The 17450-nt window shown below is 36.9% G+C and overlaps 1 protein-coding gene across 3 annotated transcripts in view; it reads right to left on the minus strand.

Annotated features, from left to right (window-relative positions):
• SPECC1L (sperm antigen with calponin homology and coiled-coil domains 1 like) overlaps window positions 1–17450 on the minus strand; it is a 71782-nt gene that overhangs the window by 35561 nt on the left and 18771 nt on the right. For all 3 annotated transcript variants that reach the window (XM_063351087.1, XM_063351089.1, XM_063351090.1), the window contains exons 3-8: window positions 15612–15771; window positions 13030–14663; window positions 10940–11147; window positions 4044–4117; window positions 3352–3527; window positions 1354–1517 (exon numbers count right to left, since the gene is read on the minus strand). In XM_063351087.1, the coding sequence (XP_063207157.1) occupies window positions 1354–1517; window positions 3352–3527; window positions 4044–4117; window positions 10940–11147; window positions 13030–14663; window positions 15612–15771 (2416 nt within the window). The remainder of the gene's footprint in view (window positions 1–1353; window positions 1518–3351; window positions 3528–4043; window positions 4118–10939; window positions 11148–13029; window positions 14664–15611; window positions 15772–17450) is intronic.

Consider the following 17450-nt stretch of genomic DNA (forward strand, 5'->3'; position numbering starts at 1 on the left):
TACTAGTCCTCTGATCTCCCGATAATTAAAGAGATGGTAGCAGGCTCCTGGGTCTGCCGGTAAGACAAGAAAGATAACCTATTATCACCTGCTTCTCTGTCCCAGCTTCCAATCAAAGTCCACGGGTACTACATAGTATATTGGGAAAGACAGTCCCTGAAATTTTGGGATTAAGCAAATAACATGTTTAGAAATGTATGAAAACAGACAAATACTGAATTGGTGAATCAATCATCTGATTATTTAACAGCATGATTAGACACAAATGCTGAGGAAGAAGGCAGACAGTGGCTTGAAATAAAAGGTTAAAAAGAAGGCAGAGGGGACTTACCATTTTACCAAACTAACTCTGGCAAGAAAGCACCTTTGTCCAATAACAGATTAAAAAAAAACATTCTAAATTAACACTAGGAAAGTAAAAAACTGAATACCTATGAACAAAGAGAACAAGTATGGAAATAGACTAATTTACAGAATCGCCAAATAATGCAGAGATACTTCTATAACAACAATTTTTCAGGTTATAAGCAGTCAAAAATAGATTTGCCATATAGTCTACTTCCAGCTAAGCCTTTTTACATCAGACTTACAGTGACATTATTGTAAATGAAATTCAAAGCCAGAAAGCCTGGCAAGGTAAATATTCTAACTCATACAAGGTCTCATATGCAGCTAAAGGTAAAGCCCAGTTGTTTCTCATTTCAAGATAATGACTTGTATTCCTTGTTCTGCTCACCTATAGAGAAGGACAACAGCACCTGTTTCCACAATCAGAGAATTATAGTAAAGTCCACTGTCTCAACGGTGAGATCCCTTTCATTTTAGAAATTACAACCTACACCTTTTAATAGGTGATACTGGTTGGACCTTATTTTTAACTTTCATTGGCACCTTGACTGTAAGAATAAAAGTTATTAAAAGAAACAAACTCTACTCTAACTATTACGTGGCTTTTAGAATCCTGAATTTGGCACGTTAAGTTCACATTTTAATAGTAAGGCCGAAATCAGCTGTGCTTCCAGCTATAATTATGTGTGTAATATGTGTTTATGTATTTCTAATATACAGGAGCACTGAATCAAAGCATCCAGCATATGAGTCATCAGCAATGCGACAGTAAAGAAAAAATAAAGACAAGAAAACTAAAAAAGATGCTTGCACTTAACTGCAGTGAACAATCTCTTGTGCAATCTAGTTTAGATAGGTTCGTTTCAGCCGTAACTTATCAGTCATGACAATACAATTAAAAAAAAAAAAAAAACTTACCTTTGAATTAGCTCATTGAAAGCATCCACGTCAACATATGCAAAATCGTAACTTAGTACAGCCACTACACTGGTTGAAAATAATTACCTTGGGAGGCACTGTCAAATGACTTGATGAGTGTTTTTACAGTAGGAGTTGGCTCTGAGGAGGTGGATGATCTGCGACTCAGCCCCATTCCTTGTCTCAGAGCTGCCAAATCTCTCTCTACAGCATTCATGTAATTGTACACTCGACCACGTTCCTCTTCCTGCCTAAAATCAATATGCAGCCCATTTAAGGCACTTTAAAAACACTTTAACATGCAAAGTCTTAAAATTAACACAAGTTTGAAGCCAAATTAAAATCTACGGTCCAAATTGGTCATTACATTAACCTAGTTTTCTTTCCACTGTAATTTAGAAATAGATTATCAACCTAAATTATCACTATAAATTCCTACTATTTGTCAATAAGACAGCTTAAGCGCTAGCTGAAAAGTCTATCAAATCAATACCGGATTTAAGGCTTAATTCCTGCTTTTGTCTCTCAAATGCACACACACAGCACATGGACAGAAAAAATTGAGCCTTAAGGATTTCACCATTTCACATGAAAATAATCAGCTCAGAGGGGAGAATTTTTCTTCCACCTGCATAAACAAAACAATTTGAATGAATACTAAGGAGGTAAGAATACACTTCTGGCACACATCTTTAGGCAGCATATGAATCCATTTAAAAAAAAATAGATTTTTAGTACAGAATATTTATGGTGGTTATCGTATTCAGTGTCACCAACAAAACAAGATTTGTTAGAAGCAACCTATTTTCTACAGTCTGCAAGAATTAAACATTGACTGATTTTTGCTTCAGACGCCGTAACAGACTTTCCTAACACCTTCGCCGCAATACAGTAGCTATACCGCTTCCAAGGAATCTAATTCAGTTGCCTTTTTGTTCTTTGACTGCAGTGAATCAAACGTCAGAACACGATTGTGTATATGTATAACGACTGTGTAAAATGAATATGCTGACTGGAATCAGCAAGCCAATTCTACTTTCAGAAGTGCAACTGTAACCTCACAGGTTCACTTCAAGCAGTAATTGAACAATTACAATTCTGGCTGAAATGTATTAGTAAGAATTGCTCGTATTACTTAGTTTGGTGATCTTACTTCAGACAAGATACCTTATGCCCATCACGCATCCATCCAGATAATATTCCATTTTCAGTGCAACCAGTCTGTTCTTCCTACCATCAGCTTTTCCCTAAGTTCCTTAGCCTGCATTATCTCATATCCTGCTGGATGCTGGGTTAAGTGTAATGTATCCTATAAAATGCCCATCCACATGGAAAAAAATTGTTTAATATATATACACCACAAACATCATTACTGTAATTATAAGCTATACGTGCATTCAATCCCTAGAGACAACGTAGTCAGGATTCATTCAAATGGTGCTGTCCGAGATGTTCCTATTCTATGGATTTGAAGGACTTTCATACTTCTGAAACACGCATAACTCAGTTTCTAAATAACTGTAGCACCTAGTTCAAGCCACAAAACATCATAGTTTAAATTGTTTTCATTAAAAATGTTTTGATACACAAAGCATCTCTAATTATTTCCAGAAACAATTACCAGTGGAAAGAAAACAGTACAAGATATATGGAGAATTAGAAGAAGGTTTCTTGTCAGGTAAAAATCCAGCTGTATTTTTTACCATACCAAAAGCCTTGGCTGCTAAACAGAAGTATTAATGATGGTACAGAAAAGCCAACACTGCTTGTTTTTCACATTGAGGGAAGTGAAATCATGTCCAACTGTTAAAAGGGAAAAATCCTCCACTTCAATCTGGTTTTGCAAAAACACCGAACTGCGTATTCTTGGACAGATTAAATATACAGTTAGAGAAACAAATGTTGTTCTTATAAGTTTACTTATTTTGACCCCCAAAGCCTGCGTAAAGTAGCTTGTTGAAATAAAGATCCTCACAGTGAGAGGATTTGCGAACTTCCAGAGTCTCAATAATAGCTGTGATGCTGGATTTCCAAAACTGTACCCCCGCTACGAAAGAGACAATATCCCTGTTGTCTTTTGCATACTTGCGTGACTTTATTTCCTCCAACTCTTTAGTGAGCTTCTCGTTTTTCTCCTGAGCTTCATGTAATCTACGCTTCAGGTCTCCTATCTCTTCTTGGGCCTCAGACTTTATATCATTTGCTATAACCACTGCAGTCTGTAGATCAGCCTGGAACTGACGCCATTCTGCTGACTCCTCCTATAAGTAAATAAAACTTTAAATTGAAAGCAGCAGCAAGAATTTTGAAGTTAAAAATAAAAGTTATCCTTATTATTCAGAGTTTCCCTGTTACAGGAGACAATTTACAGGAACGATAAAGGCACTCATCTCTGGCATTAGGCACAACCTAACTTACAAGTTAAATTGAAGAAGTTTTCCTGGAAATAACTAGACTTCCAAGGTCATGGATTTCTTTTCTAGAAACAAAGAAAATGTTCGAAGTGGAGCAGAAAAAAAAATTAATATTAAACTATGCATCAGAAGACACAGGAACATTTTCTCCCAAGCCCAACACCACATCTGTGTCACACTGAGAATTTTTTAGAATTCTTTAGTGTCCATCGGGTAGTAAATATATTCCCATATGATGCCTGTGTCTCAGAAATAATTATTTTAATGGTATTACATCTATCATATTACCTTTTCACAATCTCACATGCAGGTCTTGAGAAATTCCAAGTTTACAATTTATTGATTTTTTAGGTTTTAACCTACCCGGAGTCTCCTATGAAGATTCTTTATCTCTCTTTCCATGTCATGCTTTTGGTCCTGAAGTTTTTTAACTGTATCTGGAAAGAAAGTCAAATTCTCTGTAAGATCTTAGTCAGGGATCTGTTTACTTAAAGAGTAACTGAAACAACCTGCAAATGTTTTTAAGAACTAACTCAGAGAATACATTTTTATAACCAAAGCCATCTGGAGAAAAATAGTATGAGCAGAAATAATTTGACAGAAAGTGTCAATAGGTGCATAACTTCTCTATGACTGGTGAGGGGAACAGCATAAGAAAACTCAATTCTTATACAAATCCCAGTCTCTTCTCCACCCTCCGCAATATTAAAATGACAAAGCGATAACAAAAAGCAAATAAACAAGGAGGGTAATTTAACATGGAAGGGTCCTAAAGACATGGATGTCTGGCGGGTTTCCCCAGAAACAGCAAAACGCAAAGCCTCTTCATTCACTATTTACTCCCTGCCACAAAGCAGCTGACATAACAGTCACAGCCATGCCTTCAACGGGGATAAAATTCTACTCATGTCCTCAAGAATCTTCCATTCTTGTCTATCAAGCTACTATTTGAAGTTGAAACAAGCTATATTTACAGCAAAGGGACAAACAGTCTATGAGATCATGTTATGAAAGATATGGTCCCTTAAATCTGTCCGCAGTTATACAAAAGGGTATGCAGCTTGATCACCACCAACTCCTCATCTGGCGTCTGACAGACTGGCTACCGCAATTACTATTCATTTGTTACTTTACTCAATACACAAGGACAACGTGATTGATTACTCCATTCTCATAACTAAGCAACTAACAAAGAAGAACACTGATCTTTGCATTCTAGGATGATTTTATTTCTATAGCATCATGTAGCTATTTCCAAACTGTAAAAATGATGGGACAACTGACTGAAAGCATTTTTTTGTTCAGGTTCATTATTCCAAGACCTGCTGGAAACAAGTATTTTTCCTGTATATTAGCAATGCTCTTTCCACAAAAAAGAATGAAGGTGCATAATACTCAGGCTGTTCAAAACACAAAATCTTGGCCAAAAATCTATGAAACTGCATAAAAACCCCCCTGTTTGAATAGTCAGAAGTATATAGGTTCATACAAACCGATTGATACAGTAAAGTTTCATGGCTCTCAATTTCTAACATGAAAAACTTTCCAGTGCTTTTATTTGGGTATGAAGTCTCAGGAAAACCAGCAAACCAGGTTTTATTCAAAGTTACTTATTCTGCCAATACCTACCAGTATCTTCCCAAGTAAGCTTATACTTTTCAGTACTCCTGGTCTTTTATCAAATGGCTTTTCTTAATAAGAAAAATAAGGCTACAGCAGACTAAATGGAAAATAGTAAGCATTTCAAAATGTTTAAATCAGATGCACCAAAGACTAAGAACAGATTTAAGCTGATTTATGCTGATGTGTACATTAAGGAGCCTCAACTATGCTCATAAGAACACTCCAATTTTTCAGCCATGGAATTCCTTTTGGTTTCTTCATCAGAAGAATTCTTGAGTTTCCTCAACAGTTGCAAGCACAGAGGCTTTTAATGCCACAGCTAATTTCTTTACGAGAATGATATAAACCTCAGTTGGCCTGAAAACACGATAACCTTTTGGGCTTGGAAAAGTTGAAACACTAAAATTAGACAGATATTTCTGTATTTATCTCCTCCTTACAAGACTGCACATTTTACGATGCATCCAACTGATCTTTAAGCTTTGAAGATAAGCCTAACAGACCATGCCACTCAAATCTCATGCTACCACATTATTTAAGCAAAGCCCTCCAATTTTTAGCTTGTCTCTGTACACATAACTTGTTCAGGCTAAAGTCAGCACAGCTTTAGGTCAAAGTTATAAAAGTCGTTCCCCCTCCCCACCTTTTTTTCCTTTAAACACATGCTTAAAAAAACTCGATGCAAGTTAGATAACTTTCAAAAGTGACAGCAAGTACTGCTTCCAGTAGCATTTTGAAACAAAATCTAGCAGACGACCATTTTCTCTTTTAAAGACAGTTCAAAGAAAATGTGTTTTTACAAATAAAATCTGTTCTACTGCTATAAGCAAGCTATAGTTTGTCTAAAAATAACCACAAACCAGAAACTATGAATGCATCCAGAGTTAAAGCTTGTGTAATGCCATTGTTTTGAGCTTTTGTGAGATATGAAATGCACCATTAAGTTTTAGTATATTTATGCTTTGAAGTAAAACACAATGGTCTGAATATTCTGCAGTTACTATAAACAATACAGAGCATTTTACAGCAGTTGTTAGAAACAGTCTTCCCCTCCAATCAAATGAAGAGATTTAAAAAGAAAAAAAAAAAGAGAACTGAAAAGAACTACCAAATTCCAACTGAATTTGAAACAGTGAGAAATTAAGACTAAGGTAAGTGATTTCACCTCTTACAGCTTAAACTCCATTCTTCGCATTGTGCCACCAATTACAGCCTGATAATTCAACTAGTCAAAATAGGTCCACAGGCAGCAATTCTCTGTGCAGCTGCCCTGTGGCATCCTTCCTTTGCAGCCCCACAACCTCCACGATTCTTCTCTAACACACACGAACCCTTTCCACCTGTATGTGCTGCAATTTTCAGCACGGTAGGACAGGTACTTCTCTTCTGCCATTATCCACTCTCCTCCTTTTAAGGAGCACAGACAAGAAAGGGCATTGAGATAAAAGGAAAAGTAACTACTGTTTAGGATAAGTGAAGAACAAGGAGACCATTCTGATGAATGAACAGGATAATCAAAAATGGCAAATCAGCAAGCTGCTTGTGTTTTAATGCAGGATTCAATTATGTCTACAAGTTACAAAATGATATTGATGTAAATCACAGTTTAACAAGGCCTTGCTTTTTAAAAGGTAGAAAAATAAATTATGGGAAATGCAGACTATAAATGGTAAAGAAAAACATTACAACTAGGGCTGGAGATGGGACGAAGAAACTAAGGTATCATTTGAATTTTGTACGACTGCCAAAGTATCACTGTATTCTGTATCTCTTACTAATTACAATTGGCAGTTAAAATTTATTATTATGGAATAAAAATGAGTATCAACATTCAATTGTTTAATTTCAATAGTCTCTGGGGGGAAAAAAAAAGAAAGAAAAAAATGACAATATTCAGATATGCACAGTAGTTTCAAAACATGACATTGTAATGCCTGATAAGCAATGCTAAACCAAGTAATCCTGACACAGGCAAATCCATAATGGGCATTCTCGCAGTTTTTGTACTAGCTACATTGCTTTGCCTTATACTAGGATAGCATTTCAATTTTTTACCATAGAAATAGCTATCCTAATATAATCACATCTACACAGAGTAGTGTCAGCATTACAGTTAATTTAAGAATTATAGCTTCCTTACATAAGGAAGAGACACTGGTTACAAATATACCAAAGCTCGGGCAACTTGCATATCAGTCTTGCTTTGGAGCTCATTACTGTCAGACAGCAGATCTATACAGCAAGAAAGATGACATTTTTAAGGGTCCAACATTAGCGGAAAAAAAAAAAGTACTAACAATTAGAAAACTAACATCCAATTGACTTTTCCAATACTTTAGTAGAAAATGCCTAAATATGATAATGTAAAAATTTAGTTTCACAACTGTTGTCAAGATCATTTTCAAAATGAGATATTGCAGAATTAAAAACTAACACTGTCAGCTCCATAAAAAAACCCTATTTATTCACCAAACATTAGATATCTCAATCTTCTTGCTCACCTACCCTTGTTCAAAACATTTACTGACTTAAATTGTTACGGACAAAGAGAATTGCTATGTTTAGCACACGTACCTTGTGCTAAGTGAACATGCAAAGAGCATTTCCAGGCTTCAGAAGAAACATCTGACAACTCATAAGCTAACCTACAAATACAAATTTTCTGCACATCAGGAGACAAAGTTCTCAGTAAAAGTGTCCCCACAAGCTCTTATTAACTGCTTGGAAGAGTAATAGATTTATTTTTTCCCCTTAGCCATTGAAGATGACTAATGTGACAGCTTGGCTCCCTGACTACCGTTTTTCCAAAGCCAGAAATGAGAACAGAAGGAAACACGCCATCTAGTGCGATGCCCGCCTGCCCTGCCCTCTCCCAGCCCCTCACCTCCGCTCCCATATCACAGACTCATCGCCACTACAGCTTGTTCCATCTCAGCGCGCTAGTGAGCATAAAAACATACAGGTTATTTTAATATTTCTTTGAATTTTTAGATGCAATACAGAAGCACTATGCTTAAAACTCCTTCTCCCACCAGTAACGAGTTCAGCTGCCACTGACTATAGTTCCTCCTGCATCTGGATGACATCAGGAATATACCGTATGTTTTTAATCAATGCAATTTACATCCTACTGTCCACATCAAAGAGATCCCAGTTTTTGCAGATAGACATATGAACAGCTAAAAGGTGACAGTTCAACATTAAGATTCCCATGAAAAATATTTTATTATATGTTTGCTGTACTTCTTTTTGGTGTTTGGAAAGCCCACAATGAAGTGTGCCCTAAGCACCAGTGCCAGAGCATTTCACATTTCTATGTTACTATTTAGTGTTGATTAACCATTAAATTCAATGAACACTCACCACCTCGTCTATGAAGCATCTTTTTCCTAACTGTAAAGTGTGTCCTTTGTGAATTCTTCAAGTGATAATTTTCCACCACTTACCACTTGTCATTTATCAGTTGCCTTGCCATCACTTTCATTTACTTAGTAACTCTGCTATTAGGCAAATCGTCTCCTTAAGGGGTGGCCTAGATTTCCTCATATTTTAAAATCTAAACCAAAATTTCACTAAAGAAAACCTTTATGGTTCTTTATTACACTTGGTTAATTAGGGTGAAAAAAACCCACCATTCTTCTAACTAGTACTTTATAATACTTAAACTTACACTGAATTCTCCACATTTAAAAGCACAGGCACTATATATACATATATTTGGCTGACAATACCAGAACTGATCAAAAGTCTGATGGCCTTAAGATACATTACTACTGCTAAGATGTGCTTTTCTGTCTCTTTAATACAAATTATTAAAATTCTGTCTTTTATATGTAATACCTCCAAGTCCCAGATTTTCTGAGATGCTGTTCTTTGCTGTCACTACTTACAGGCTACCACCAAGAAACTGCTGCATGACGTTTAATTATGAATCTATAATGAACAATGTTTTAAAGTGGTCAAAGAAAGATATTTTTTTAAAGTTTACTAGTCTTCGGGTGCCATCTCTCCTTACCGCCACTAGATGCCACTCTCCTTCCTGCCTATAACTAAAATCCTGCTTTCTTCCCTAAGGGATCACACCAGGCCACCAGTTAGTACAGTTGAATTTTCCAAACTATTTCAAGAGCGATGAGTAACAAAGACTGTCGCAATTTTTGTTGAAAATTTCTGCCCAGGCAGAGGTTTGTCTGCCTGAATTTTTACGAGTTTAAGTGAAATATCTGACAGCTGTTTTGTACCCCCAAAGCAAAAGCATCAAAAAATTAGGGCTGCCGTGTAATCAGGTATTAGTAGGCACATGTTTAAATGTTGAGTTGACTGCGGTGCTGTCTCCTGTACGAATGTATTTCAGTTAATGGAGAAAACAATGCAAGTAGAAAAGCGTTCAACCTTTTTAAATCTTTGCTACAAAACAACTTCAGGAACAAAGTCAGAGCCCCTGACCACATATGCCTGAGCTCCTGCTCCCAAGTAAATGTCTGTCTGGTTTTGGCACAGGAGAAAAAAAAAATAAAATTGCAGAATAAAAACTTAAAGCAATTTTGTAAAGACAAACAGTGATTGCCTTTCAAGATAAAGAAGGGTTGCTTAGGCAAACCATGCTGACACCCACATGTCTGAAGGCACCGAGTTTCAGTTGAATAAAGCTTCCTTAAGACTACCTTTTCTTGATAGCGGACCAGTTTAAAATCCTTTCTATGAATATTTCCCTTGCTGTTAAAAGGGATTGTGCTTAGTTTTTTCGCTTGTTTCATCCTCATATACAATGGAAGAATAGCAGATATTTGAATTCTGTATCACTGTGCAAACACAGCTTGCCCAGGGTACAGTTGCCCTTATTTAGATGGAGGCTAATGGCAGAATTCCAGCCCGTGGCAGGAATGTCTGAGCAGGTCTTGGAGATCAGAGAGGAAACTAAGGCACAGAGAGCTAGACAAGTACACAGTAAACATGAATTTCATTGTAAGCGCCAACCATTTCTCGTATGGTGGCAAAAATCAACAGATAAAGTCTGATTCTAACTTGCTTGAAGTTTGTCAGATTCATTTTTAGGTTCACAGATCAGTCTCATGACGAGCAAATCTACACAGAAAGAGACATATAATACATCCATATGCCAAGTCAGCGCTAACATTTGTAACTTTCAGGACCTCCATTCAGCCACTTCTCCACTAAAACCACCTTTTTTCAGGTGGGAGAAATCATTTATTATACACATTCTCAAACTACCTGGTAACTCCTAGTATTTGGGTGCTTGAAAAAGAGAGCATTCTTAAAAAACCCAAAACAGTAAATCAATCATCCAGTCTCCAAAATGCACAAGGAGCACACTATTATTAAGTCTGTAATTATATGTTCTTCTACTTTGAAAAACAACTTGAAAACAGCATTATCAGATTTCATATTTATTCTCAATTCACAGGTTTTCATTCCCACACCAACTACTACCAGGACTGGAAAAGCAAAGCCAACTTGATTTTTTTCACCTAGTGCACAAGGGTTCTGCAAAGCCCAGACTGACTTGACTCCAGACATCCGAAAGACAAGTGCAAATATTTTCACTATTACAGCATTCTACGGCAGCTGTTCTTAAATGATCATTTCTCTCACAAGAGAAACTCTTGAACACTTACTCTCCAAATCAGATATGATGAGATTGTCATGAAGCTTCACAGCACGATGCTGCTCTACTTCATCCTCCAACTCAAAGATAGTCTCTTTCATGTCGCTTCGCTCAGTCTCTTTTTCATCTAGTTCTGTCCGAAGTTTTTCTAGAGTCACATTGAGATCCTCAATTTGTTTCTTGGCTTCTTCTTGGAACACTCTGTATTCATCTTCAACCTGAAAAAGAACATATCTTATCATAACTAATTTGGTTGCATTTTAAACCACATTTTTAGTTTTGTAACTACCATACTCACAATATATTTCTGCAACCATAAAAAAGTATGGGATAAGAAGTCAAGTGTAAGCCTTTAAAAATGTATTGTTCTAGTGCAACTATTTTCTTGAGCCAGAGTTAAACTCTTTTCTTCCCAAGCTGAATATATGAGTATTCCCCAGCTACTTTAACAGCAGTGTCCTGTATTGAGTGAAGCAACCATACCATAGTACCAAGGCTGTGGTTTCGTGAGCAGCTGATCCAATTTAACATCTAGCTGCTGTGGAACAAGGAGGGGGTGGTGAGGGAAACTCTTTACCCTTTATTTCTCTTGCCAAAAAAAAAAAGCCTGCTCTCTTCTGTGCAATTTTAGTGCTTGCTGGACCTGTGAGAGGATTCATTTCCTTAACCAAGCAGCAGGATTCACATTTGCGGGTGAGATGTGTTAGTGAGTTGAAGTAGTTCCCAGAGGAGTCTTCAAGGCTATGGAACTGAATTTAAAAAAGCAGGGAAAACAAGAGGTAGTGGACTTCTCGCTTTCAGGAGCAGTGAGACTACTTTATCCTGCCTCACGAAACTGCCATGCAAGTAAGAAGCCGGGATCAGAGGCACAGTAACATTAACCCCCACGCCCAACAGCAAAAATAGGGTCTCAGAAAAACAAGAGAAATTAGGTCATGGCTTAGGGTGGGTCAAAACAGCCAGGCACCAATTTTAATCCACAAAATGTCCTGCTTTAAATCATCTGTTTCAGTACTTTTTATTTTAATAGCACTACCCAGCTTTAATTATTAAAATTATGGTGTTGGGTTTTTTTACTTCCAAATTAAGGTTGATTCTAACTGGCTGGTGATCATGACTAACATGTTGATTTGCAGCTAATATATAGTTCAAACATTAAATTTGGCTTGGATTTTCTCATCAGGAAGATATACCTTTAAATGCATACTCAAAGTTATTAAATAAATTTTATCAGATTCTTATTTTTATATTCAATTATGGTAAACACTTACTAGATATATTTACTAGATAAATTATTTATATTTGAGTTAAAATAGCTGGTTTAGAACTAGAAATATATATTTTGATCCAAAACCCAATTAACACACAAGGTGCTCCTGGATGGATCATTAGTAAAAAACCTATGTGTATTTGCCATATTTAATAATAATTGCTTAAAACCTTATCACAATGGTTTGGGGTTTTTTTATTTATTTAAAACTAGAATATATATTCAGTAAATTAAATTAAATTTGATAAAAATCTCTGTCTACCTCAACATCAAAATTAGTAATTTCTTGACTGGAAAAAGAAGACACTTCTCTGCTTTCCGTATAATTAGTTTTTTTTTACATTGGCTGAAACAACCTGAATAAGCTGAAACAAAAACATTCTCTTAACACCTGTGAAAGATTCTACAAGTCATCAACAGCTGGGTTGTCACCTCAAACTTTGACTCCCAGCACCTTCTCAGTGACATCCCCCTTCCACCAGTTTGGCACTAACTCCTCAAAACTCTTACAGAAGGCATGCAACTTAAACACAAAATTCCTAGAGTATCTTAAATACGGTTTGGTCCTTGAGATGAGCTGTGGAGTTTAAATACCAGTATTTTAAAAAGTAACCCGACAGTTAAGCCTGTGGCGGAGTGTATCCATACAATTTTTCAACAGGCCTATGTAATTTTTATTAACAAAGGTTAAGAGAAGGTAATCAAACTAAAACTACTGCACTCTGACTAACCTCATAATTGATCCTTCAATTCTAGAAGAACTACAGTGACCAACAGTAAGTCATGGTGTGTATGGATGATAAAATACAACAGTTTGTTTTGAACACTACCTTTGCAATGGCATCTTGCAATCGATTGGCATCATTGCGAGTGTGTGCCAGCTCTTCTTGCAGACTACTGGCCAATGTCTCTGCTTTTTCTTTATCCCGCCTGACACTCTCCAGCAAGTCTTGTATATCTGATTTATCTCCAGAGTTGTGTATAGAATACAACTCAGCCACTTTCTGCTTTTCATGCTCTAACTGAGCTTTCAGCCTATTCATCTCAATCTGGTCACTGGCTACTGTGGCTTTGTACTCCTCTAAGGTAGACGCTATCGCTGTTTTGCTTTTCTGCTCTGACTCAATAATCCGTTCCATGTGGTGATTTCGTTCTTTTAATGCCCCTATCATTTCCTGGGCCTCCTTGTTGTCTTGTTCTGCCATCTTCAAAGTGTTGCTCAAGTGCTGCTGAACACCTAACAGCTGCTCTCGCTCAAAACGAGCGTTCTCTGCAAGGTCCATGTAACGTTGCTCTAACTCCATGTAGCGACCACTTTTCATATCTTCATCAATTACATATGAAATATGGTGTTCATCTAAAAGGGACCGAAAATACTCAATCTGACGGCTGAAGTGTTCTAACTTGTCGCTTTGCTGGCACAAAGATTCCATAAGGATTACTTTTTCCTCTCCAAGTCTTTCATTCTCACTGTTTAACTCTTGTGTTATTTGTTGCAAATCTGCAAGCTCTTGAAGTGTGGCTTGGAGCTCTTCAGCTGTACTGTGTTGATTCTCTTCCATCTGATGTATCCGTTCTGTCAGACAAGCTACGGACACTTCACTCGCGTTGCCACTGCTTCCCTTCCTGGATCTTTCTATACTTGGTACACCTTCAGATTCTGAAGACGATGGAGCATCTAAGGCATCATCACTTGATGTCAGTGGCTGATAAACTTCACTGCACTCACTGTCTAAGTTATCCATGGAATTACTATGTTGATTGTCCATCAAGGTGTTTTCATCCTGACTTAACAAGTCTTCCATTGACCCAGGAGCAGAACCTTCCACTGAAGATGTCAGAGTACCACCACCATCACTGTGGTTGCCAGCTGTAATCTCTGGACTCAAAGACTGATAGCCAAAGAGTTTTTCAGAGTTGTCCAGCCTTTGTTCCAAAGAAAAACCTAATGCATTTAGTCTGTCTTTTAACATTCGATTCTCATTCTTCAGCTGGTTGAGCTCTTCTCGGATGGCAGTGTTTTGTTCCTGTAACTGTAGCAAGGTAGACTCTACATCAGTTGGCTGATGGACAACAATGGCTTCTTTTTCTTCAGATTTTTCATCACCTTCAAGTTGATCTTCATTAAGTCCCAGCTGAGCACGCATATCCCTTAGTTCATTCCGTAGATGCAAGATTTCCACATCTTTAGTTTTTGCTAATGTCAAAAGATCGTTCACCTTTGCTTCCAAGGCAGCTTTGTCACTGATTTGATTGTCTGATTTGGACTTGCTCATCCGAATATCCGATTCTGGATTGGTGCGGCTACGGGAGCGTTTTGCCAGTACCGTATCACTGGTCCCCTGTCCACTCAAAGGCAGCTTTTTGCTCTGGCTTAAACGAGAACGATCGCGTATCCTTTCTCTAGAAGAGCTTGACTCTTTGTTTCCAGATGAAGTGCTACGCTTAGTTGTGGAACTTGTACCTATATGTTTTTTGAAAGTTAGGAACATTAATATAAAATACAGTATCTGTAATAGAAGACTGTATTAGCAATACAGTGCTTGATTTTCTGAATCACACTGGTAAATGCATTTTATAAAATATATTTAGAGTAAACATTTGTACAACCTTAATCATGAATCAATGCAGTTCTATTTTAATTGATACATGCTTTACCAATTGCTATGCTTTACCAGTATTCTGAAAATTAGTTAGAACTTAAAGTTTAACATTTGCAAGTTTCTTTTTTTGTCTTCACCAGCTTCTGATAAATTGCACAAAAACTGCAGCAGTGCTATTCCTACAAGTTCAAATTTGTCTCTCTTTTCACTAGATTTCAATGCAAGTGATGAATTGCATGTTATTCCCCAAAATGCAAGTTAAGGTTTTTTGTATTTTCATCTCATTTCATAAAGACAAAGATCAATTATTACTAGTATATTTCCAGATGCTTTACAGCTTTGCGAGCATTACTGAGTCCAAAACATAGCAATGGAAGGCAAGACATATTTCCATCCATATTGATAACACACTAAATAATTTCACTTTTCTGAAGTTTCTGAAAGCTCTCTTACTTTATTTCCATAAAGCAGTACAGAATGTCCAAACTGTTGACTGCAACAAATGATCACATCTTAAAGATTTAGTGCTTGTGGCATGGATTTTTTTTAGACAAACTAAATTATTTTAGACATATCTATGATTCTCTATTTATATTATCTAGTTTTATATAACAGTTGCATAAATTAAAAGGAACACCCTCCAAAAAGGCCATTACATTATTAAAAACCAGGAAAAGAGTACAGGAGGTGTTCAATTTGACTGTGGCCTTACTGACCACTTCATTAGGCAGCCTGGATGCTCAATACATAATAGGAAAATAAAAAAAACCATCCAATCACCATCTTTAAGGATCGATACATCCATTTACCTGCAATAGTTTTGGGTTTATTTTCCAGACTGTTCATGGTCATCCCTGAAGCTGAAGATGCTGTTGATACGCAAGTGCTCTTCTTTGCCTTGACACCATTAGTCATTGTCACTCCACCGCCACCAGCCATCCCCGCTAAGAGGTCATCATTGCTCTTAGTCTGAAAAAAAGGGAAGAGGCACCTTTAAGACAGTTGACTGAAGTCTGCATAGACAACATTTCTTCTGTTACAGATTCCATCAGTTTAAAAAGTACATATTTGACTAGTCATGTGTCTATGCAAGAACGTTGAAAATTATAAATGCACTGCAGAGTTGGTAAGTTGAAAGTGAACGTCAACTCCTTACATATGATTGACCATAGAAACTAATGTCTCAATACCAAGGGAAAAAAAAAATTAAGGAAAGCATAGTAACACAACAGTGTAACACTTCTCAATTTTGACTGAAAGTGTCCTTAAGCATAAAAATGAACACAATTCTTAGATAATTAAACAAGCAAATACTAGCAAGTTAGTATAATGTCCTTCGATAGAATATGATCACGCGTTTTCTTGGTGGACAAGCTCGCAACAAAAAGATCAAACCAGATGACACCACAAATCAATCCAACATTAATAGAATACCCTTTCTATCTCAAAATACTAAGCCACAAATCACTAGAGACAAGGGCAGTATTCAGATGGAGGAAATACATCCTTGCGTGTTTTCATGCTCTTTACTAGGCACTCTCAGAGACAGGATATCTGCCTGATGGACTTCTGTCTGACCTCTTGTGATCATTCCTGAAACTACTGTTAGCCACAAAAGCTGCCTGGAATGTGACAAGGCAGTAAGTACAGGAGTCTCAAGAACCAGATTCCCAAACAGAGAATACATCTTTCAGAATAAAGCCAACACTAGAAATACTAAGTTCCTAGTATTAATCGACAGACTTTACAACTATTTAAAATGCAATTTTTCAAATGGAGAAACAATCAAAATACGCTAAAGATTCTTCCCATTATAAAGGCAGTAAAAATTAAAAGAAAACAGCTGTGTTAGCAGCATTCCTCAAGTAACTGTATTATTCAGCTGAATAACACATTTGAAGTCTCAGCCACCACCCCAGCTAAAAGGTAGTGCTTAGCATTTAACCAGTTGCTTTACATCATGACTTTCAGATTCTCCAGGTTTGTAACTTCTAGCTTCCATACATAATTCATGTCGAAACCTACGTGCCAGACATTAAATTCTATACATTACAAATGAAGGTGACATTTGCTTAATTAAAAAAATAAAAATAAAAATTGCACCTCACTCTATTCTATATAGCTTCTTTTTGCCAGTGTGAATTTCAGACCAGTTAGGAACACTGATCATGGTCCTGTGGAAAAGGTATAGATGGGATTTGTGCCATTTACAAAGAGCATCTGCAAAACAAAAGGGAGCTTGGGAAGAGAACGTATTTGTTCTGCATGCAGTCGTTAGACATACAGATAATTTAGAGCTAGAACAGGCATTTGTAAGGGCAAAATCCTCTAGGACAAGAATGTTTTTACTGAATTGTGTAGGAAATGGTATGGCCTTCTAAAAAGGTTTATAAAAGGCTTGAAGAAAACGTTACTCTGAGGCTCTAGTTTGATGCGCATCTAAGTTGGCTTTTCTGCTAGGAAAAAGCCACTGTTGCTCTTCTCCATGTGCTTACACACTGTGCCAGTTAAACTGAAGCCTTTTCAAAGGGTTCCTTCCTCCCAGGAGCCAGATCAGTTCCTTGATCTGTCATGTCACACAGCCGTGCAAAACAGCAGATGCAATGGAAGTACCAATGAGAAAATAAAAATGTTGGAGGGCTACAAAA

The sequence above is a fragment of the Chroicocephalus ridibundus genome, chromosome 13 (assembly GCF_963924245.1).
Source record: "Chroicocephalus ridibundus chromosome 13, bChrRid1.1, whole genome shotgun sequence".
NCBI lineage: Eukaryota > Metazoa > Chordata > Aves > Charadriiformes > Laridae > Chroicocephalus > Chroicocephalus ridibundus.